The sequence below is a fragment of the Telmatherina bonti genome, assembly GCF_933228915.1.
Source record: "Telmatherina bonti genome assembly, chromosome: 21".
NCBI lineage: Eukaryota > Metazoa > Chordata > Actinopteri > Atheriniformes > Telmatherinidae > Telmatherina > Telmatherina bonti.
This window is the reverse complement of record NC_136630.1, coordinates 34,819,574-34,842,529: the sequence shown is the minus strand read 5'-3', so window position 1 is coordinate 34,842,529 and position 22,956 is coordinate 34,819,574. Positions and strand designations below refer to the sequence as shown.

General features: G+C 45.0%; 2 protein-coding genes across 2 annotated transcripts in view; one reads left to right on the top strand and one right to left on the bottom strand.

The window, feature by feature from the left end:
• The window catches only part of LOC306771222 (chromobox protein homolog 2-like), a 28,524-nt gene extending 17,704 nt beyond the window's left edge, over positions 1 to 10,820 (bottom strand). Inside the window, exons 1-2 of the mRNA XM_079260339.1 lie at positions 10,749 to 10,820; positions 10,632 to 10,675 (exon numbers count right to left, since the gene is read on the bottom strand). Of these exons, the coding sequence (XP_079116465.1) occupies positions 10,632 to 10,675; positions 10,749 to 10,814 (110 nt within the window). The 5' untranslated portion in view covers positions 10,815 to 10,820. The remainder of the gene's footprint in view (positions 1 to 10,631; positions 10,676 to 10,748) is intronic.
• A 2,890-nt stretch (positions 10,821 to 13,710) lies between these two features.
• cox11 (cytochrome c oxidase assembly homolog 11 (yeast)) lies at positions 13,711 to 17,527 on the top strand. The gene is made up of 5 exons (XM_079261464.1): positions 13,711 to 13,817; positions 14,883 to 15,208; positions 15,284 to 15,439; positions 15,515 to 15,640; positions 16,829 to 17,527. The coding sequence occupies exons 2-5, from the start codon at positions 14,906 to 14,908 to the stop codon at positions 17,015 to 17,017; spliced, it is 774 nt and encodes a 257-aa protein (XP_079117590.1). The 5' UTR covers positions 13,711 to 13,817; positions 14,883 to 14,905; the 3' UTR covers positions 17,018 to 17,527.
• Positions 17,528 to 22,956: the final 5,429 nt, after the last annotated feature.

The window sequence follows — 22,956 nt, the reverse complement described above, 5'->3', positions numbered from 1 at the left end:
GATGAATAAACAGGTGAGGAAGATGAATAAACAGGTGAGGAAGATGAATAAACAGGTGAGGAAGAGGAGTAAACAGGTGAGGAAGATGAGTAAACAGGTGAGGAAGATGAATAAACAGGTGAGGAAGAGGAGTAAACAGGTGAGGAAGATGAATAAACAGGTGAGGAAGAGGAGGAAACAGGTGAGGAAGAGGAGGAAACAGGTGAGGAAGAGGAGGAAAAAGGTGAGGAAGAGGATTAAACAGGTGAGGAAGAGGAGTAAACAGGTGAGGAAGATGAATAAACAGGTGAGGAAGAGGAGTAAACAGGTGAGGAAGAGGAGTAAACAGGTGAGGAAGATGAATAAACAGGTGAGGAAGAGGAGTAAACAGGTGAGGAAGAGGAGGAAACAGGTGAGGAAGAGGAATAAACAGGTGAGGAAGAGGAGTACACAGGTGAGGAAGATGAATAAACAGGTGAGGAAGAGGAGTAAACAGGTGAGGAAGAGGAGTAAACAGGTGAGGAAGATGAATAAACAGGTGAGGAAGAGGAGTAAACGGGTGAGGAAGAGGAATAAACAGGTGAGGAAGAGGAGTAAACAGGTGAGGAAGAGGAGGAAAAAGGTGAGGAAGAGGAATAAACAGGTGAGGAAGAGGAGGAAACAGGTGAGGAAGAGGAGTAAACAGGTGAGGAAGAGGAGTAAACAGGTGAGGAAGAGGAGGAAACAGGTGAGGAAGAGGAGGAAACAGGTGAGGAAGAGGAGTAAACAGGTGAGGAAGATGAATAAACAGGTGAGGAAGAGAAGTAAACAGGTGAGGAAGAGGAGTAAACAGGTGAGGAAGAGGAGGAAACAGGTGAGGAAGAGGAGGAAACAGGTGAGGAAGAGGAGTAAACAGGCGAGGAAGAGGAGTAAACATGTAAGGAAGAGGAGTAAACAGGTGAGGAAGATGAGTAAACAGGTGAGGAAGAGGAATAAACAGGTGAGGAAGATAAATAAACAGGTGAGGAAGAGGAGTAAACAGGTGAGGAAGATGAATAAACAGGTGAGGAAGAGGAGTAAACAGGTGAGGAAGATGAATAAACAGGTGAGGAAGAGGAGGAAACTGGTGAGGAAGATGAATAAACAGGTGAGGAAGATGAATGAACAGCTGAGGAAGATGAATAAACAGGTGAGGAAGAGGAGTAAACAGGTGAGGAAGATGAATAAACAGGTGAGGAAGAGGAGTAAACAGGTGAGGAAGAGGAGTAAACAGGTGAGGAAGAGGAGGAAACAAGTGAGGAAGAGGAGGAAACAAGTGAGGAAGAGGAGGAAACAGGTGAGGAAGATGAATAAACAGGTGAGGAAGAGGAGTAAACAGGTGAGGAAGAAGAGTAAACAGGTGAGGAAGATGAATAAACAGGTGAGGAAGAGGAGTAAACAGGTGAGGAAGAGGAGTAAACAGGTGAGGAAGATGAATAAACAGGTGAGGAAGATGAATAAACAGGTGAGGAAGAGGAGTAAACAGGTGAGGAAGATGAATAAACAGGTGAGGAAGAGGAGTAAACAGGTGAGGAAGATGAATAAACAGGTGAGGAAGATGAATAAACAGGTGAGGAAGAGAAGTAAACAGGTGAGGAAGAGGAGGAAACAGGTGAGGAAGAGGAGGAAACAAGTGAGGAAGAGGAGGAAACAGGTGAGGAAGAGGAATAAACAGGTGAGGAAGAGGAGTAAACAGGTGAGGAAGATGAATAAACAGGTGAGGAAGAGGAGTAAACAGGTGAGGAAGAGGAGTAAACAGGTGAGGAAGATGAATGAACAGGTGAGGAAGATGAATAAACAGGTGAGGAAGAGGAGTAAACAGGTGAGGAAGATGAATAAACAGGTGAGGAAGAGGAGTAAACAGGTGAGGAAGAGGAGTAAACAGGTGAGGAAGAAGAGTAAACAGGTGAGGAAGATGAATAAACAGGTGAGGAAGAGGAGTAAACAGGTGAGGAAGATGAATAAACAGGTGAGGAAGAGGAGGAAACAGGTGAGGAAGAGGAGTAAACAGGTGAGGAAGATGAATAAACAGGTGAGGAAGAGGAGTAAACAGGTGAGGAAGAGGAGGAAACAGGTGAGGAAGAGGAGGAAACAGGTGAGGAAGAGGAGGAAACAGTCGAGGAAGAGGAGGAAACAGTCGAGGAAGAGGAGGAAACAGGTGAGGAAGAGGAGGAAACAGGTGAGGAAGAGGAGGAAACAGGTGAGGAAGAGGAGGAAACAGGTGAGGAAGAGGAATAAACAGGTGAGGAAGAGGAGTAAACAGGTGAGGAAGATGAATAAACAGGTGAGGAAGAGGAGTAAACAGGTGAGGAAGAGGAGTAAACAGGTGAGGAAGATGAATGAACAGGTGAGGAAGATGAATAAACAGGTGAGGAAGAGGAGTAAACAGGTGAGGAAGATGAATAAACAGGTGAGGAAGAGGAGTAAACAGGTGAGGAAGAGGAGTAAACAGGTGAGGAAGAAGAGTAAACAGGTGAGGAAGATGAATAAACAGGTGAGGAAGAGGAGGAAAAAGGTGAGGAAGAGGAGTAAACAGGTGAGGAAGAGGAGTAAACAGGTGAGGAAGATGAATAAACAGGTGAGGAAGAGGAGTAAACAGGTGAGGAAGATGAATAAACAGGTGAGGAAGAGGAGTAAACAGGTGAGGAAGAGGAGTAAACAGGTGAGGAAGAGGAGTAAACAGGTGAGGAAGAGGAGGAAACAGTCGAGGAAGAGGAGGAAACAGTCGAGGAAGAGGAGGAAACAGTCGAGGGAGAGGAGGAAACAGGTGAGGAAGAGGAGTAAACAGGTGAGGAAGAGGAGTAAACAGGTGAGGAAGAGGAGGAAACAAGTGAGGAAGAGGAATAAACAGGTGAGGAAGATGAATAAACAGGTGAGGAAGAGGAGGAAACAGGTGAGGAAGAGGAGGAAACAGGTGAGGAAGATGAATAAACAGGTGAGGAAGAGGAGTAAACAGGTGAGGAAGATGAATAAACAGGTGAGGAAGATGAATAAACAGGTGAGGAAGAGGAGTAAACTGGTGAGGAAGATGAATAAACAGGTGAGGAAGAGGAGTAAACAGGTGAGGACGATGAATAAACAGGTGAGGAAGATGAATAAACAGGTGAGGAAGATGAATAAACAGGTGAGGAAGATGAATAAACAGGTGAGGAAGATGAATAAACAGGTGAGGAAGATGAATAAACAGGTGAGGAAGATGAATAAACAGGTGAGGAAGAGGAGTAAACAGGTGAGGAAGAGGAGTAAACAGGTGAGGAAGAGGAGTAAACAGGTGAGGAAGAGGAGGAAACAAGTGAGGAAGAGGAGGAAAAAGGTGAGGAAGAGGAATAAACAGGTGAGGAAGAGGAGTAAACAGGTGAGGAAGATGAATAAACAGGTGAGGAAGAGGAGTAAACAGGTGAGGAAGATGAATGAACAGGTGAGGAAGATGAATAAACAGGTGAGGAAGATGAATAAACAGGTGAGGAAGAGGAGTAAACAGGTGAGGAAGAGGAGTAAACAGGTGAGGAAGATGAATAAACAGGTGAGGAAGATGAATGAACAGGTGAGGAAGAGAAGTAAACAGGTGAGGAAGAGGAGTAAACAGGTGAGGAAGAGGAGGAAACAGGTGAGGAAGAGGAGGAAACAAGTGAGGAAGAGGAGGAAACAGGTGAGGAAGAGGAATAAACAGGTGAGGAAGAGGAGTAAACAGGTGAGGAAGATGAATAAACAGGTGAGGAAGAGGAGTAAACAGGTGAGGAAGATGAATGAACAGGTGAGGAAGATGAATAAACAGGTGAGGAAGAGGAGTAAACAGGTGAGGAAGATGAATAAACAGGTGAGGAAGAGGAGTTAACAGGTGAGGAAGAGGAGTAAACAGGTGAGGAAGAGGAGGAAACAAGTGAGGAAGAGGAGGAAACAGGTGAGGAAGATGAATAAACAGGTGAGGAAGAGGAGTAAACAGGTGAGGAAGAAGAGTAAACAGGTGAGGAAGATGAATAAACAGGTGAGGAAGAGGAGTAAACAGGTGAGGAAGAGGAGTAAACAGGTGAGGAAGAGGAGTAAACAGGTGAGGAAGATGAATAAACAGGTGAGGAAGATGAATAAACAGGTGAGGAAGAGGAGTAAACTGGTGAGGAAGATGAATAAACAGGTGAGGAAGAGGAGTAAACAGGTGAGGAAGATGAATAAACAGGTGAGGAAGATGAATAAACAGGTGAGGAAGAGGAGTAAACAGGTGAGGAAGAGGAGGAAACAGGTGAGGAAGAGAAGTAAACAGGTGAGGAAGAAGAGTAAACAGGTGAGGAAGAGGAGTGAACAGGTGAGGAAGAGGAGGAAACAAGTGAGGAAGAGGACGAAACAGGTGAGGAAGAGGAATAAACAGGTGAGGAAGAGGAGTAAACAGGTGAGGAAGATGAATAAACAGGTGAGGAAGAGGAGTAAACAGGTGAGGAAGAGGAGTAAACAGGTGAGGAAGAGGAGTAAACAGGTGAGGAAGATGAATAAACAGGTGAGGAAGATGAATAAACAGGTGAGGAAGAGGAGTAAACTGGTGAGGAAGATGAATAAACAGGTGAGGAAGAGGAGTAAACAGGTGAGGAAGATGAATAAACAGGTGAGGAAGATGAATAAACAGGTGAGGAAGAGGAGTAAACAGGTGAGGAAGAGGAGGAAACAGGTGAGGAAGAGAAGTAAACAGGTGAGGAAGAGGAGTAAACAGGTGAGGAAGAGGAGTGAACAGGTGAGGAAGAGGAGGAAACAAGTGAGGAAGAGGACGAAACAGGTGAGGAAGAGGAATAAACAGGTGAGGAAGAGGAGTAAACAGGTGAGGAAGATGAATAAACAGGTGAGGAAGAGGAGTAAACAGGTGAGGAAGAGGAGTAAACAGGTGAGGAAGAGGAGTAAACAGGTGAGGAAGAGGAGTAAACAGGTGAGGAAGAGGAGGAAACAGGTGAGGAAGAGGAGGAAACAGGTGAGGAAGAGGAGGAAACAGGTGAAGAAGAGGAGGAAACAAGTGAGGAAGAGGAGTAAACAGGTGAGGAAGAGGAGTAAACAGGTGAGGAAGATGAATAAACAGGTGAGGAAGAGGAGTAAACAGGTGAGGAAGAGGAGTAAACAGGTGAGGAAGATGAATAAACAGGTGAGGAAGAGGAGTAAACAGGTGAGGAAGATGAATAAACAGGTGAGGAAGAGGAGTAAACAGGTGAGGAAGATGAATAAACAGGTGAGGAAGATGAATAAACAGGTGAGGAAGATGAATAAACAGGTGAGGAAGATGAATAAACAGGTGAGGAAGAGGAGTAAACTGGTGAGGAAGAGGAGTAAACAGGTGAGGAAGATGAATAAACAGGTGAGGAAGATGAATAAACAGGTGAGGAAGATGAATAAACAGGTGAGGAAGAGGAGGAAACAGTCGAGGAAGAGGAGGAAACAGTCGAGGAAGAGGAGGAAACAGGTGAGGAAGAGGAGTAAACAGGTGAGGAAGAGGAGTAAACAGGTGAGGAAGAGGAGTAAACAGGTGAGGAAGATGAATAAACAGGTGAGGAAGATGAATAAACAGGTGAGGAAGAGGAGTAAACTGGTGAGGAAGATGAATAAACAGGTGAGGAAGAGGAGTAAACAGGTGAGGAAGATGAATAAACAGGTGAGGAAGATGAATAAACAGGTGAGGAAGAGGAGTAAACAGGTGAGGAAGAGGAGGAAACAGGTGAGGAAGAGAAGTAAACAGGTGAGGAAGAGGAGTAAACAGGTGAGGAAGAGGAGTGAACAGGTGAGGAAGAGGAGGAAACAAGTGAGGAAGAGGACGAAACAGGTGAGGAAGAGGAATAAACAGGTGAGGAAGAGGAGTAAACAGGTGAGGAAGATGAATAAACAGGTGAGGAAGAGGAGTAAACAGGTGAGGAAGAGGAGTAAACAGGTGAGGAAGATGAATGAACAGGTGAGGAAGATGAATAAACAGGTGAGGAAGAGGAGTAAACAGGTGAGGAAGATGAATAAACAGGTGAGGAAGAGGAGTAAACAGGTGAGGAAGAGGAGTAAACAGGTGAGGAAGAGGAGTAAACAGGTGAGGAAGATGAATAAACAGGTGAGGAAGAGGAGGTAAAAGGTGAGAGGAAGAGGAGGAAAAAGGTGAGGAAGAGGAGTAAACAGGTGAGGAAGAGGAGTAAACAGGTGAGGAAGATGAATAAACAGGTGAGGAAGAGGAGTAAACAGGTGAGGAAGATGAATAAACAGGTGAGGAAGAGGAGGAAACAAGTGAGGAAGAGGACGAAACAGGTGAGGAAGAGGAATAAACAGGTGAGGAAGAGGAGTAAACAGGTGAGGAAGATGAATAAACAGGTGAGGAAGATGAATAAACAGGTGAGGAAGAGGAGTAAACAGGTGAGGAAGAGGAGGAAACAGGTGAGGAAGAGAAGTAAACAGGTGAGGAAGAGGAGTAAACAGGTGAGGAAGAGGAGTGAACAGGTGAGGAAGAGGAGGAAACAAGTGAGGAAGAGGACGAAACAGGTGAGGAAGAGGAATAAACAGGTGAGGAAGAGGAGTAAACAGGTGAGGAAGATGAATAAACAGGTGAGGAAGAGGAGTAAACAGGTGAGGAAGAGGAGTAAACAGGTGAGGAAGAGGAGTAAACAGGTGAGGAAGAGGAGGAAACAGGTGAGGAAGAGGAGGAAACAGGTGAGGAAGAGGAGGAAACAGGTGAAGAAGAGGAGGAAACAAGTGAGGAAGAGGAGTAAACAGGTGAGGAAGAGGAGTAAACAGGTGAGGAAGATGAATAAACAGGTGAGGAAGAGGAGTAAACAGGTGAGGAAGAGGAGTAAACAGGTGAGGAAGATGAATAAACAGGTGAGGAAGAGGAGTAAACAGGTGAGGAAGATGAATAAACAGGTGAGGAAGAGGAGTAAACAGGTGAGGAAGATGAATAAACAGGTGAGGAAGATGAATAAACAGGTGAGGAAGATGAATAAACAGGTGAGGAAGATGAATAAACAGGTGAGGAAGAGGAGTAAACTGGTGAGGAAGAGGAGTAAACAGGTGAGGAAGATGAATAAACAGGTGAGGAAGATGAATAAACAGGTGAGGAAGATGAATAAACAGGTGAGGAAGAGGAGGAAACAGTCGAGGAAGAGGAGGAAACAGTCGAGGAAGAGGAGGAAACAGGTGAGGAAGAGGAGTAAACAGGTGAGGAAGAGGAGTAAACAGGTGAGGAAGAGGAGTAAACAGGTGAGGAAGATGAATAAACAGGTGAGGAAGATGAATAAACAGGTGAGGAAGAGGAGTAAACTGGTGAGGAAGATGAATAAACAGGTGAGGAAGAGGAGTAAACAGGTGAGGAAGATGAATAAACAGGTGAGGAAGATGAATAAACAGGTGAGGAAGAGGAGTAAACAGGTGAGGAAGAGGAGGAAACAGGTGAGGAAGAGAAGTAAACAGGTGAGGAAGAGGAGTAAACAGGTGAGGAAGAGGAGTGAACAGGTGAGGAAGAGGAGGAAACAAGTGAGGAAGAGGACGAAACAGGTGAGGAAGAGGAATAAACAGGTGAGGAAGAGGAGTAAACAGGTGAGGAAGATGAATAAACAGGTGAGGAAGAGGAGTAAACAGGTGAGGAAGAGGAGTAAACAGGTGAGGAAGATGAATGAACAGGTGAGGAAGATGAATAAACAGGTGAGGAAGAGGAGTAAACAGGTGAGGAAGATGAATAAACAGGTGAGGAAGAGGAGTAAACAGGTGAGGAAGAGGAGTAAACAGGTGAGGAAGAGGAGTAAACAGGTGAGGAAGATGAATAAACAGGTGAGGAAGAGGAGGTAAAAGGTGAGGAAGAGGAGGAAAAAGGTGAGGAAGAGGAGTAAACAGGTGAGGAAGAGGAGTAAACAGGTGAGGAAGATGAATAAACAGGTGAGGAAGAGGAGTAAACAGGTGAGGAAGATGAATAAACAGGTGAGGAAGAGGAGTAAACTGGTGAGGAAGAGGAGTAAACAGGTGAGGAAGATGAATAAACAGGTGAGGAAGATGAATAAACAGGTGAGGAAGATGAATAAACAGGTGAGGAAGATGAATAAACAGGTGAGGAAGAGGAGTAAACTGGTGAGGAAGAGGAGTAAACAGGTGAGGAAGATGAATAAACAGGTGAGGAAGATGAATAAACAGGTGAGGAAGATGAATAAACAGGTGAGGAAGAGGAGGAAACAGTCGAGGAAGAGGAGGAAACAGTCGAGGAAGAGGAGGAAACGGGTGAGGAAGAGGAGTAAACGGGTGAGGAAGAGGAGTAAACAGGTGAGGAAGATGAATAAGCAGGTGAGGAAGAGGAGTAAACAGGTGAGGAAGATGAATAAACAGGTGAGGAAGAGAAGTAAACAGGTGAGGAAGAGGAGGAAACAGGTGAGGAAGAGGAGGAAACAGGTGAGGAAGAGGAGGAAACAGGTGAGGAAGAGGAGTAAACAGGTGAGGAAGATGAATAAACAGGTGAGGAAGAGGAGTAAACAGGTGAGGAAGAGGAGTAAACAGGTGAGGAAGATGAATAAACAGGTGAGGAAGATGAATAAACAGGTGAGGAAGAGGAGGAAACAGGTGAGGAAGAGGAGTAAACAGGTGAGGAAGAGGAGTAAACAGGTGAGGAAGAGGAGTAAACAGGTGAGGAAGATGAATAAACAGGTGAGGAAGATGAATAAACAGGTGAGGAAGAGGAGTAAACAGGTGAGGAAGAGGAGTAAACAGGTGAGGAAGAGGAGTAAACAGATGAGGAAGAGGAGGAAACAGGTGAGGAAGAGGAGTAAACAGGTGAGGAAGATGAATAAACAGGTGAGGAAGAGGAGTAAACAGGTGAGGAAGAGGAGTAAACAGGTGAGGAAGATGAATGAACAGGTGAGGAAGAGGAGGAAACAGGTGAGGAAGATGAATAAACAGGTGAGGAAGAGGAGTAAACAGGTGAGGAAGAGGAGTAAACATGTGAGGAAGAGGAGTAAACATGTGAGGAAGATGAATAAACAGGTGAGGAAGAGGAGTAAACAGGTGAGGAAGAGAAGTAAACAGCTGAGGAAGAGGAGTAAACAGGTGAGGAAGATGAATAAACAGGTGAGGAAGAGGAGTAAACAGGTGAGGAAGAGGAGTAAACAGGCGAGGAAGAGGAGTAAACAGGTGAGGAAGAGGAGTAAACATGTGAGGAAGAGGAGTAAACAGGTGAGGAAGATGAATAAGCAGGTGAGGAAGATCAATAAACAGGTGAGGAAGAGGAGTAAACAGGTGAGGAAGATGAATAAACAGGTGAGGAAGAGGAGTAAACAGGTGAGGAAGAGGAGTAAACAGGTGAGGAAGATGAATAAACAGGTGAGGAAGATGAATAAACAGGTGAGGAAGAGGAGTAAACAGGTGAGGAAGATGAATAAACAGGTGATGAAGATGAATAAACAGGTGAGGAAGAGGAGTAAACAGGTGAGGAAGAGGAGTAAACAGGTGAGGAAGATGAATAAACAGGTGAGGAAGAGGAGTAAACAGGTGAGGAAGAGGAGTAAACAGGTGAGGAAGAGGAGTAAACAGGTGAGGAAGATGAATAAACAGGTGAGGAAGAGGAGTAAACAGGTGAGGAAGATGAATAAACAGGTGAGGAAGAGGAGTAAACAGGTGAGGAAGAAGAGTAAACAGGTGAGGAAGATGAATAAACAGGTGAGGAAGAGGAGTAAACAGGTGAGGAAGAGGAGTAAACAGGCGAGGAAGAGGAGTAAACAGGTGAGGAAGAGGAGTAAACAGGTGAGGAAGAGGAGTAAACATGTGAGGAAGATGAATAAACAGGTGAGGAAGAGGAGTAAACAGGTGAGGAAGACGAATAAACAGGTGAGGAAGAGGAGTAAACAGGCGAGGAAGAGGACTAAACAGGCGAGGAAGAGGAGTAAACAGGCGAGGAAGAGGAGTAAACAGGTGAGGAAGAGGAGTAAACAGGTGAGGAAGAGGAGTAAACATGTGAGGAAGAGGAGTAAACAGGTGAGGAAGATGAATAAACAGGTGAGGAAGAGGAGTAAACAGGTGAGGAAGATGAATAAACAGGTGAGGAAGAGGAGTAAACAGGTGAGGAAGATGAATAAACAGGTGAGGAAGAGGAGTAAACAGGTGAGGAAGAGGAGTAAACAGGTGAGGAAGAGGGTTAAACATGTGAGGAAGATGAATAAACAGGTGAGGAAGAGGAGTAAACAGGTGAGGAAGAGGAGTAAACAGGTGAGGAAGAGGAGTAAACAGGTGAGGAAGAGGAGTAAACAGGTGAGGAAGAGGAGTAGACAGGTGAGGAAGAGGAGTAAGCATCAGCTTCACATGGAAACGTGATGTTTACATTTCTGACTGAACTGAGGATTTGTTTTACCAACAGCTTTGATCAAAATAAAACTGCGGTCTAAACCTAACAGTGTTTGTATGGATCTGTTGTTAAATGCGGGTTTTCTGCGGGTTCTTGCTCAGGTTGCTGGACTCAGCCGGTCCAGCGAAGCCTGCACCCGGTCCCGGTCCTAGCCGCCTCCATCCTCCGCAGCTCAGACCCAGCACGGCGGGGAAAAGCCGGAGCCTGACGGTGGTCTCCGCACCGTGTTGGAGGTAAACACCGAGCCGGGCATTGTTCGGTGTGTGTGTGCGGTTAGCTGCGCGCGGCTAGCAGCGCGCGGCTAGGTGCTACTTACTTGGACGACCAACCTCTCCACTTCACCAGATACTCGAACTTCCCCTGCGGAAACACACAAGGTCAGAGCAGCCGAAGCGACCGGAGCTCCGCCGAGCCGCCGGACCCCGGTTCTTACCTTTCTGGAACGTTTGCTGAGGATGCATTCCGCATCGAATACCTGGCCCACTGTGACCCCCTCCATTACTGCTGCAGCCCCTCTCCGCCAGAAGCAGCCTGAGGTTTGTCCGCGCGCGGCCACCGTAGGCTGTCGCCATTCACATCTACTGTTTACTGTTTACCCCGGTCACAACTGTCTGTCGATTAACGGGTTAGTTGATCAATTAAAGGCAGTTTACGTGTATAAAGCACATTTTATAAGTAGATTAATTAATTATGTAACTAAACAATGAAACTATATCATGATATAAGTGAAATATTTTTTTAACGGATTTAATCTGTTTGTCTAAATTGTCCCCAGGAGTGAGTGTGAGTGGATGTTTGTCTCTGTGTGACCCTGTGATGGACTGGTGATCTGTCCAGGGTCTTCCTGCCTATCGCCCTATGATTGCTGAGATAAACTCCAGCTTGTCCGTGACCATGGATGGATGGATGGATGGACAGAAGGATTGATGGATGGATGGACAGAAGTATGGATGGATGGATGGATGGATGGATGGATGGACAGATGGATGGTCAGAAGGAAGGATGGATGGATGGACAGAAGGATTGATGGATGGATGGATGAACAGAAGGATTGATGGGTGGATAGATGTATGGATAGATGGTCAGAAGGAAGGATGGATGGATGGATGGATGCATGGATGGACAGAAGGATAGATTATTGTATGATGGATGTATGGATGGATGGATGGACAGAAGGATAGATTGATATATGATGGATGGATGGATAGATGGATGGATGGACAGAAGGATAGATTGATGTATCAATGGATGGACAGATGGATGGATGGACAGAAGGATAGATTGATATATGATGGATGGATGGATGGATAGCTGTATGGATGGATGTATGGACAGAAGGATAGATTGATATATGATAGATGGATGGATGGACAAAAGGATAGATTGATTGATGGATGGATGGATGGATAGATGTATGACTGGATGGATGGATGGACAGAAGGATAGATTGATATATGATGGATGGATGGATGGACAAAAGGATAGATTGATGGATGGATGGATGGAAAGATGGACAAAAAGAAAGATTGATTGATGGATGGATGGATGGATAGATGGACAAAAGGATAGATTGATTGATGGATGGATGGATGGATAGATGGACAAAAGGATAGATGGATGGATGGATGGATGGACAAAAGGATAGATTGATGACTGGATGGATGGATGGATGGACAGAAGGATAGATTGATATATGATAGATGGATGGATGGACAAAAGGATAGATTGATTGATGGATGGATGGATGGATAGATGGTCAGAAGGAAGGATGGATGGATGGATGGATAGATGGTCAGAAGGATGGATGGATGGATGGACAGAAGGATGGATGTATGGATAGATGTCAGAAGGAAGGATGGATGGACAGAAGGGTGGATGGATGACAGAAGGATTGATGGATAGACAGATGGATGGATGGATGGACAGAAGGATAGATTGATATATGATGGATGGATGGATGGATAGCTGTATGGATGGATGGATGGACAGAAGGATAGATTGATATATGATAGATGGATGGATGGACAAAAGGATAGATTGATTGATGGATGGATAGAAGGATAGATGTATGACTGGATGGATGGATGGACAGAAGGATAGATTGATATATGATAGATGGATGGATGGACAAAAGGATAGATTGATTGATGGATGGATGGATAGATGGTCAGAAGGAAGGATGGATGGATAGATGGTCAGAAGGATGGATGGATGGATGGATGGATGGACAGAAGGATGGATGGATGGATGGATGGATGGATGGACAGAAGGATGGATGGATGGATAGATGGTCAGAAGGAAGGATGGATGGATGGATGGACAGAAGGGTGGATGGATGACAGAAGGATTGATGGATAGACAGATGGATGTATGGATGGACAGAAGGATAGATTATTGTATGATGGATGGATGGATGGACAGATGGATGTATGAATGGATGGACAGAAGGATAGATTGATATATGATGGATGGATGGATGGATAGAAGGATAGCTGTATGGATGGATGGACAGATGGATGTATGGATGGATGGATGGACAGAAGGATAGATTGATATATGATGGATGGATGGATGGACAAAAGGATAGATTGATGGATGGATGGATGGAAAGATGGACAAAAAGAAAGATTGATTGATGGATGGATGGATGGATAGATGGACAAAAGGATAGATTGATTGATGGATGGATGGATGGATAGATGGACAAAAGGATAGATGGATGGATGGATGGATGGATGGACAAAAGGATAGATTGATGGATGGATGGATGGATGGACAGAAGGATAGATTGATATATGATAGATGGATGGATGGACAAAAGGATAGATTGATTGATGGATGGATGGACAGAAGGATTGATGGGTGGATGGATGTATGGATAGATGGTCAGAAGGAAGGATGGATTGATGGATGGACAGATGGATGTATTGATGGACAGAAGGATAGATTATTGTAGGATGGATGGATGGATGGACAGAAGGATAGATTGATATATGATGGATGGATGGATAGAAGGATAGCTGTATGGATGGATGGATGGACAGATGGATGGATGGATGGATGGATGGACAGATGGATAGATTGATGGATGGATGGACAGAAGGATAGATTGATTTATGATAGATGGATGGATGGACAAAAGGATAGTTTGATTGATGGATGGATGGATGGATAGAAGGATAGATGTATGGATGGATGGATGGACAGAAGGATAGATTGATTGATAGATGGATGGATGGATAGATGGTCAAAAGGATAGATTGATGGATGGATGGATGGTATCTGATAAAGTATTTTTAAATAATGTCGGATCACCAGCCAGTTGGCTCGGGGAAATGTCACTGTCCCACATTAAAAAGAAATATTTGCGGAACCTTCGCTACGGAACCTTTGTGCAGGAGAAGGGAGCGTAAGTGGCGTTGTTCCGGGCTGTTTCCGGGGAGCATGTTTGGTAACTGTCTTGCAGTTCTTCGGTGACTTTGAGCGGAGGTTCTCTCTGAAGGTAAACATGACACATGTTCTGTTAAACTCCAGGAGGTTGGTTTACTTGGGATGTTTTTACCGTTTCCGGCTCGCGTGAAGCAGAAACGTTTTTAGGGCAAAGAAACGCTCCGATGTCATCTCAGTTCAACCTGCAACTTCCTCTGATAAATATTAAAATTTCATCTGGCTTATTTTAGTCAAAGGCGGATTAATTTGAGATCAGAGCAGTGGCGCAGAAACATCCGGCCATTATTGATCCTGAACAGAACTTGATTTAAGGATGAAAAATAAAAGCAAACCAGAAACACTGAGGTCACGTGACCACCTGCAGGCGCAGCTGCGTCTTTATATCTGACACTGGATAATAACTCCACGGATTACAGGATTTCCAGCATTCCTGTTCACTCATGTGGAATAACAACAACATTTACAAGCAGACTTAGGACATGTATGTCAGAAAATTTGGTTGGACCTCTAGTCCAACAGCAACTAGTTGAGCAACGCGAATCTCCTTATATAGAACTGTGAAAAGTATGGCTGCAAATACAAATTCATTCTGGTAGGACAGATGTGTCACTGAAGTCATTTCCAGACATTTGCCTACACACACATGCCATGAAAAAGGGCTTTACTTATTTTACATGTGATATATATGTAAATATTTCAAGCTGGGTCTGGGTCTAGGTGTGGAGCAGAACTGCATTGGGTGGGTCTGAGTCCAGTCTAGTCTAGTGGGTCTGAGTCCAGTCTAGTCTAGTGGGTCTGTGCTGGGTGGGTCTGAGTCCAGTCTAGTCTAGTGGGTCTGTGCTGGGTGGGTCTGAGTCCAGTCTAGTCTAGTGGGTCTGTGCTGGGTGGGTCTGAGTCCAGTCTAGTCTAGTGGGTCTGAGTCCAGTCTAGTCTAGTGGGTCTGAGTCCAGTCTAGTCTAGTGGGTCTGAGTCCAGTCTAGTCTAGTGGGTCTGTGCTGGGTGGGTCTGAGTCCAGTCTAGTCTAGTGGGTCTGAGTCCAGTCTAGTCTAGTGGGTCTGTGCTGGGTGGGTCTGAGGGGAGGGACTGTTTATCTGAGCTGCTGTATGTCATCCTGCAGGTAAGCTTGTCAGGTGTGCAGCCATGCTGCTGCCTGTGCGGTTGCGTCCCTGTTTGTGCCGCCCCTTGGCCTCACTGCTGCTGACAGGTTCTGTCCGGATGCTGCATGGGGGCTGTCTGAGGACGCTGCGTCCTCAGGGGGACATCTTCTTGCGGTGCCGGGCTCCGTCCCGCCTCCTGATGCAAACCCGCAGCAGGAAGTTCAGGAATCAGGATGATGAGTGGAAAACCCGGAACAAGACTGTGCTCACATACATTGCAGCCACTTGCGTGGGAATGATTGGCTTGTCGTACGCCGCTGTGCCGCTCTACAGGCTCTACTGTCAGGTGAGGACACACAGACTTACACAGGTACGCACCTGGTGGTTTTGACCCCGTGTGACCTCTCTGGTTGTGCGTCAGGCATCAGGCCTTGGCGGCACAGCGGTGGCTGGACATGATGTAGATCAGGTGGAGACGATGACCCCAGTTAAAGAACGGGTCCTGAAGATCACCTTCAACGCCGACACACACGCCAGCATGCAGTGGAACTTCCGACCGCAGCAGGCAGAGATCTATGTAAGGTTGCAGTCTGGTCCTCCTGATCCTCTGCTCAACTTCCCTTCCTCTGTAAACCAGCTCTCCTGTCTGCAGGTGGTCCCAGGTGAGACGGCGCTGGCCTTCTACAGAGCAAAGAACCCTTCAGATAAGCCCATAATCGGCATCTCCACTTACAATGTGGTGCCCTTCGAGGCTGGACAGTACTTCAACAAGATCCAGGTGAGCATCATGGTCAACAGGTGGCGGCTGCCTGAGTAACCCTTAAAACGGCAAACCGTTTATTTTAACATGAACCAGCCTGCAGCACATTTTCATCCCGGTCAGCATGCAGACGTGATGTGTCAACGGAGACATGATGTTTCCATGGAGACGTGATGTTTCCACGGAGACATGATGTGTCAACGGAGACATGATGTGTCCACGGAGACGTGATGTGTCCACGGAGACGTGATGTTTCCACGGAGACGTGATGTTTCCACGGAGACGTGATGTGTCCACGGAGACGTGATGTTTCCACGGAGACATGATGTGTCAACGGAGACATGATGTGTCCACGGAGACGTGATGTGTCCACGGAGACGTGATGTTTCCACGGAGACGTGATGTTTCCACGGAGACGTGATGTTTCCACGGAGACGTGATGTTTCCACGGAGACGTGATGTGTCCACGGAGACGTGATGTGTCAACGGAGACGTGATGTGTCAACGGAGACGTGATGTTTCCACGGAGACGTGATGTTTCCACGGAGACGTGATGTGTCCACGGAGACGTGATGTGTCCACGGAGACGTGATGTGTCAACGGAGACGTGATGTGTCCACGGAGACGTGATGTGTCAACGGAGACGTGATGTGTCCACGGAGACGTGATGTGTCCACGGAGACGTGATGTGTCCACGGAGACGTGATGTTTCCACGGAGACGTGATGTGTCCACGGAGACGTGATGTGTCCACGGAGACGTGATGTGTCCACGGAGACGTGATGTTTCCACGGAGACGTGATGTTTCCACGGAGACGTGATGTTTCCACGGAGACGTGATGTGTCCACGGAGACGTGATGTGTCCACGGAGACGTGATGTGTCCACGGAGACGTGATGTTTCCACGGAGACGTGATGTTTCCACGGAGACGTGATATTTCTATGCCTCGATCAATTTTTGTACTCAGATTACTCGAGTTACCCGGGTAATTGTTGCAGTCCTAGTTACTATATTCCCTAGCTGTGAGATGGGGTTGTTTTTGTCTCTCTGTGTGGCCCTGTGATGGACTAGCAGCCTGTCCAAGTGTACCAGCCTCTCACCAAATGATTGCTGGGACAGGCTCCAGCTCCACATGACCCTTAATTGAACTAAGCTGTTAAAAAACAGGATGGATGGATAAAAACCAAACTCCTGTTCCCTTCTCAGTGTTTCTGCTTCGAAGAGCAGCGTCTTAACCCTCACGAGGAGGTGGACATGCCCGTCTTCTTCTACATTGACCCGGAGTTCGACGATGACCCCAGGATGGCCCGGGTAGACACCATCACGCTGTCCTACACCTTTTTCGAGGCCAAAGAAGGTCAGAAGCTGCCTCTGCCTGGATACAGTTACCATTGACCTGAAAGGACCCAACCAGCAACAAGAACTGGTCCACCATCCTGTTTCTCCTCCAGACAAAAGTGTCCCAACATCTGGACTGTGGGATATCTAAAGCCTGAGCTGGAGGTCATTTAATCAAACATAAACCAGTAAAAGCAGATTGTCCTGCTGCTCGGTGTGCGGGATGAAAGATGGATCTGACAGAAAAATGCCCACTACCCTAATAAAAAACTTTGACCAGAACTTTACTCATCTTTGTGAAAATGATGACAGTCAGCTCATCGGGAGGTCTCTGAGGTTAGCCGCCCGACCTGCTGTCTGACAGTCGTCATGGCAACAGAAATTCAGGCTGAGTTCTTTCAGCTGATAAAGATGAACATTTATTATGTTTTATGGCTCAGAAATCTAAAGGAAGTTATGAATTTTGGAAATAATGATTGTAAAGAAAGTTGACAGCAAACCGTTTATTTTAACATAATGTAATGAAATAATTAATGTAATGTCCTAATAAAGACCATGTCCTCATCACCTCTGGAGGTCCCCCAAGTGTCCATCCATGGAGGAGTCCTGTACTTGTCAAACATGTTTCCGCTTATCTGTCCATAAAAAACCTGGAATCTCTTCGCACTGTTACACACATCAGGTCATTCCCAAATGTGCGTAACACTAAATCGAAATGTAATTCCACTCAATCTGCTTTCAATATTTTCCCTGTTTTTGCAACCGTATGCTGAACAAAATACGCGAATAGTTGCCACTTTCTCTTGATGACGGTTGACTCTTTCTTTTATTTACATTTATTAATTTATCAATATAGCGATACAGTTGTACAAAGTCTGAAAATAAAGTATTGTATCAAAACTTTGCAATACAGAAGTTTCCCAGAAAAACACAAAGTGCAAACCTCCACTAAGGCCTTTAAGAAGTTCCTGGATCCAAACGGTGATCCGGATCACCACCAAAATTAAACCAGTTCTTCCTTTTCACGTTTCCAACAAGTCCTGAAAACTTCATGAAAATCCGTCCAGAACTTTTTATCTTGAACACAAACAGATAAAGCGGTAAAAACGTCACCTCCTTGGTGGAGGTAATTATGCTGCCATGTAAAACTCTCTTTGCGAAGCATCAACATCATATTTATCCATAAACACCTCATAGGAGTAAAATTTATCATTTAGTAGATTATTCACTGTGTTAACATTATTTAGAAACCAGTTATGTAGAAAAGTGTTTTGTTTGTGTGTAATATATACGTGTTGTTCCACAGAAAAAACAGTTCTGTGGGGAAACTATGTTGACTCTGCAGCAAGACTAGAAAGCAGAGACCCATCCAATATGGCGGCAATGCTGGTTCAGAGTAGATGAATGGTCCTGCACTGGCTGCTGGGGCGCAAGAAATGCCGCCGCCATCTTGGACCGGTCGTCCTCCAATTACTTTTCACAAGTAAATTGTGAAAAGTTTTTATTTGGTTGTATTTGGTAAATAATATCATTATACTGTTTATGTCCACCAGCAAAATCTTAGCTAGCGCTAGCTATAGTGCCAGTGTTCACTCGGCTATGAAGGCTAAATAAGACTTTATAAATTATATATTCCATAACACACACTTAACGGTAGATTTACAACTGACCCAAGAATGTTACTGTAGAAATAAAACAAATATCACTGGTATAAGACATCTCTCATGTCTCAAACCCCCCCACTACAGAACGTCTGACTGGAGAATAGTTTGCAAACAAGCTTACTCACAATTTCAGCTGCTGAACGAGAATACACGTGATGAAGTCGTCACTTTTCTGAAAAAAGTGGCTCCGGAATGGGAGCAGAAGATGGAGTATGTAGACACGGTTCACCGGGTGGGGCGTAAAGAACACGGGAAAAATCACCTGATCATTATTCAGTTTGTGAAACGCCAACATAGAGATGAGATCTGGAGGATGACAAAGGAGTCGGGGGTCTGCAGGAAGGCCGGAGGACGTGACTGCAGCAGACAAGGCAGTGAGAGAGGCCATCTGGCCACAGATTCTAGAGGCCAGAAAAGCGGGGAAGAAGGCATATTTCCGAGGTCCCTTTGGTTCATCAACGGTCAACGTATTTAAACAAAAAAAAAAAAAAAGCTCTTTGGAGAAAATGTAACTTGAAAAGGTAATCACATGGACTTTCACTTCGAGGAGAAAAATGCTGTTGTCTGTTAATCATCAGGGGTTCTGTTGGGAGATGCTCACATTCATGTCCTGTACTTTCAGAGAAATGGAGGTTGAGTCTTTTTCATTCTGTGTTCATGTTTATTGGTGAAACTCAGTTTTCATTTTTTTCCTTCAACGTTAGAGGTCTAAAAGATAATACTGAAAGCAAAGCTGTTTTCTTATTCTGTAAAGGTCTGAAATCACAAAAAACTCATTCATGTGTTGAAGATAATCGTTTTTGGAAAAATCATGGGGTGATAAGCAACCTTGTTCTGGTTCAGTTTCTCAAGTTGCTTCTTAACCTGATTGCAGGAGACAAACAAGGTGGAGGTCTCAGGATGTCCTGATGTGGAGGGAGATGAAGCTGTGTTCTGGTCCATGACTGAGCTGCAGGGTGACAGATTGGAGGCGTGACAGGAAAGCAGTGGGCTTATGGAGGGTGTGTGGTCTGTTGGGCTGGAGGTAGGGGGTGAACTGAACCTGTTGAAGAATATGTTCAGCTCATTAGCTCTGTCCAGACCTCCATCAGGCTGGTCCCCCTTTAACTTGAAGCCGGTGACCTTCTTCATTCCAGACCACACATCCCTCAGGTTATTCTGCTGGAGCTGACTTTCTAACTTCTTCCTGTAGTCCTCCTTGCACTTCTTAGTTTGTGTTTTAAGTTGTTTTTGTGTTGCCCTCAATAACTCCCTGTCTCCATCCCTGAAGGCTTTCTTTTTGATGTTCAGCAGCTTTTTCAGGTCACTGGTGATCCAGGGTTTGTTATTGAGGAAGCACCTCACTGTTCTTGTTGGGACTGGATCCATTATTCATATTTGCATAAAATAAGTCCAAGATCTTATTTTCTCTGGTGGAGCAGCTGACAAACTGCTGGAATGTTGGTAGAGTTGCAGAGAGGGAGACGTTGTTGAAGTCTCCGGAGATCACCATGAATGAGTTTGGATGCTGTGTTTGTAGCCGAGCAACGACGGAGCTGATGATGTCACAGGCTGTGTCTGGTGCGGTACCAGGTATTATATAAACCGCTACCAGAATAACACAGGTAAACTCTCTGGGTAAATAATATGGACGGAAGCTCACAGCTAACAGTTCCATGTCCCTTGTGCATATCTTCTCCTTGACAGTAACATGTCCAGGATGACACCAACGCTGGTTAACCAGCACTGCAATTCCACCACCCTTTAGCTTTCCGCTGTGTTGTCTACTGCGGTCTGCACGGACCGTTTTAAAGCCCGGTACAGACACATTACAGTCAGGGATGTGTTCATGCAGCCATGTCTCGGTGAAGCACATAATACGGCACTCTCTGTATTCTTTCTGAGACCTTGTTAGCATCTCCAGCTCGTTTTGTTAGCTAGCGATCTCACATTACCCATTAAGGCAGTTGGGAGAAATGGTTTAAATCTCCATTCTCCTCTGTCTGACTCCCGCTCTGCATCCTCTTCTCTTTCTTTTCAACTCCATCGGGATTTGATGTGTTGTTTCACTGATAATCCTGATTTGGGAGAGGTTAATCAGTTGATCCCGATTGTAAACAAGTCTTTCGCTGCCATGGAAACTCATCATAACAAGACTTGAAAGAACAAAAATATGCAGAAAAATCTCCCTTGCAACACACCCTCCAAACTGGCTTGAAATCCTCAGAAAAAAAAAACTAATTTGAGGTAATATCTATGCGAAAAGCGTTTGTACTTTTAAAAAAATCAAGACAGCAAGTCAGAGCTACTACAATCTGCTGCCAACAGACGGCACAATCTAAAATGGAAATGCTCTAAACCAGGGGTGTCAGAATCCAGTCCTCGAGGGCCGGAATGCGGCAGGTTTTTGTTGTTTCCCTCCACCAACACAGCTGATTCAAATCAATGGATCCAGCAGCTTCTTGTCAACCTGTTTGAGTGTCTGTCAGGTGTGTGTTGGAGCATGGGGACAGCAAAAACCTGCAGGACACCGGCCCTCCAGGACTGCAGTTTGACACCCCTGCTCTAAACTCTATAAAATCTCTATAATTCAAAACAATAACGCAAAATAAATATAGAAATAAAATAAAAATTCAGAAAGTCAAGAGAATGTTTATATCTATAAAGCTTGCCTTGGCCAAGAAAATTTGCTCAGCAGAACACAGCATCCAGACCATCATTCTGTTTGCCTAAATGCTGGACAAGACACAAAAAAAAAAAAAGAAAAAAAAAAAGTTAATAAAACAGCACAGTGTTCTGTAGGTAACACCCGATTTTAAAACCCTTGTAAGGTGTCAATAAACTCCTACTTTTTTTTTTATAAATGTATTTTAAATATAAAAAAAAAAATCAAGATAGCAAGTCAGAGCTACTACAATTTGCTGCCAACAGACGGTGCAATCTAGAATGGAATATAACAAGTAACACAAAGTGTTAATTCAAGTTTTAAAAAAAAAAAAAAAAAGCTTTGGGGAAATAACAGGTACAAATGGAACAAAGTGGTCTTTCCTTACAAAATGTTTGAAAAGCTACTCCACCTATACCATTTGTCTCACTTTAACCATTCAAGTATTAAACTTTTCAGCCCATTCAGGAGATATGTGCTCAGACTACATTTTTTAAATCTATTCCTGTGATTGGACAAAACAGAAAATGCAGCTCAGTAATTGGTCCATTTTCTGCACCGGTACACAGGTACGCATTGGTATACAAGGGAATGGTTCAAATCCAGTCTTGAACATTGTACACTGTAATGGTATTTAAGTTATGCACACAGAGTGCTGTGAACTGATCTGATCAAAGAGCTTTGACTTTGGCTTTGGTTTTGGCTGCAAACTGTGCAGTTAAAGTGTGGGCTGTCTGCACAAATAAGATATATCATGTCCAATGTCCGTCCTCAAAAGTTGTGCCATTAATGCAAAGGGTTAGTTCAAGGTAAAAAAAAAAAAACAACAAAAAAAAACTGCAGAAATGACAGTTAAATATTACAGTTTTGTTGTTAAAATGCTTCAAATGAAACAACATTGCTACGTTGAACAATAAAGTCTTTAACTGATTACACAAGCAGGTCTAAATGGTTTTCTGCAATGATTTTCTGCAATGATAAATGTAGTTTAACTACTGACTTCAGAATTGTAGTTGTATTTACAAACTATTTAAAATAATATTTAGCTTCTTGACAGCAGTTCAACCTTTCACATCTTTTAGCAATTCTGCTGATGACACATTGGTGGCAAAGGCAATCCCATACCAATGGCAAAAAATATTAGCACTCCTGCCAGGGTGTGAAGAAGAACTTTAGTAGCATAAGGGTGAAATGAATTGCCTTTCACACAGAAGTTCTCGTCTCGTCTTCGTGCCGCTTATCCGGGGTCAGGTCGCGGGGGCAGCAGCCTAAGCAGGGAACCCCAGATTTCCCTCTCCCCAGCCACATCTGCCAACTCTGCGGGGGGGATCCCGAGGCGTTCCCAGGCCAGCCGAGAGATGTAATCCCTCCAGCGTGTCCTGGGTCTTCCCCGGGGTCTCCTCCCAGAGGGACGTGCCTGGAACACCTCACCAGGGAGGTCCAGGAGGCATCCTGACCAGATGCCCGAGCCACCTCAACTGGTTCCTCTCGATGCGGAGGAGCAGCGGCTCTACTCTGATCTCCTCCCGGATGACCGAGCTCCTCCCCCTATCTCTAAGGGAGAGCCCGGCCACCCTGCGGAGGAAACTCATTTCAGCCGCCTGTATACGAGATCTCCTTCTTTCGGTCACGACCCACAGCTCATGACCATAGGTGAGGGTAGGAACGTAGATCGACTGGTAAATCGA

Excerpts from the sequence above, each read along its gene's own strand:
- cox11 (XM_079261464.1), top strand. The coding sequence starts at position 14,906 with ATGCTGCTGCCTGTGCGGTTGCGTCCCTGTTTGTGCCGCCCCTTGGCC. Across the intron at positions 15,209-15,283 it reads TCTACAGGCTCTACTGTCAG|GCATCAGGCCTTGGCGGCAC; the intron begins GTGAGGACACAC and ends GTTGTGCGTCAG. Across the intron at positions 15,440-15,514 it reads CGCAGCAGGCAGAGATCTAT|GTGGTCCCAGGTGAGACGGC; the intron begins GTAAGGTTGCAG and ends TCCTGTCTGCAG.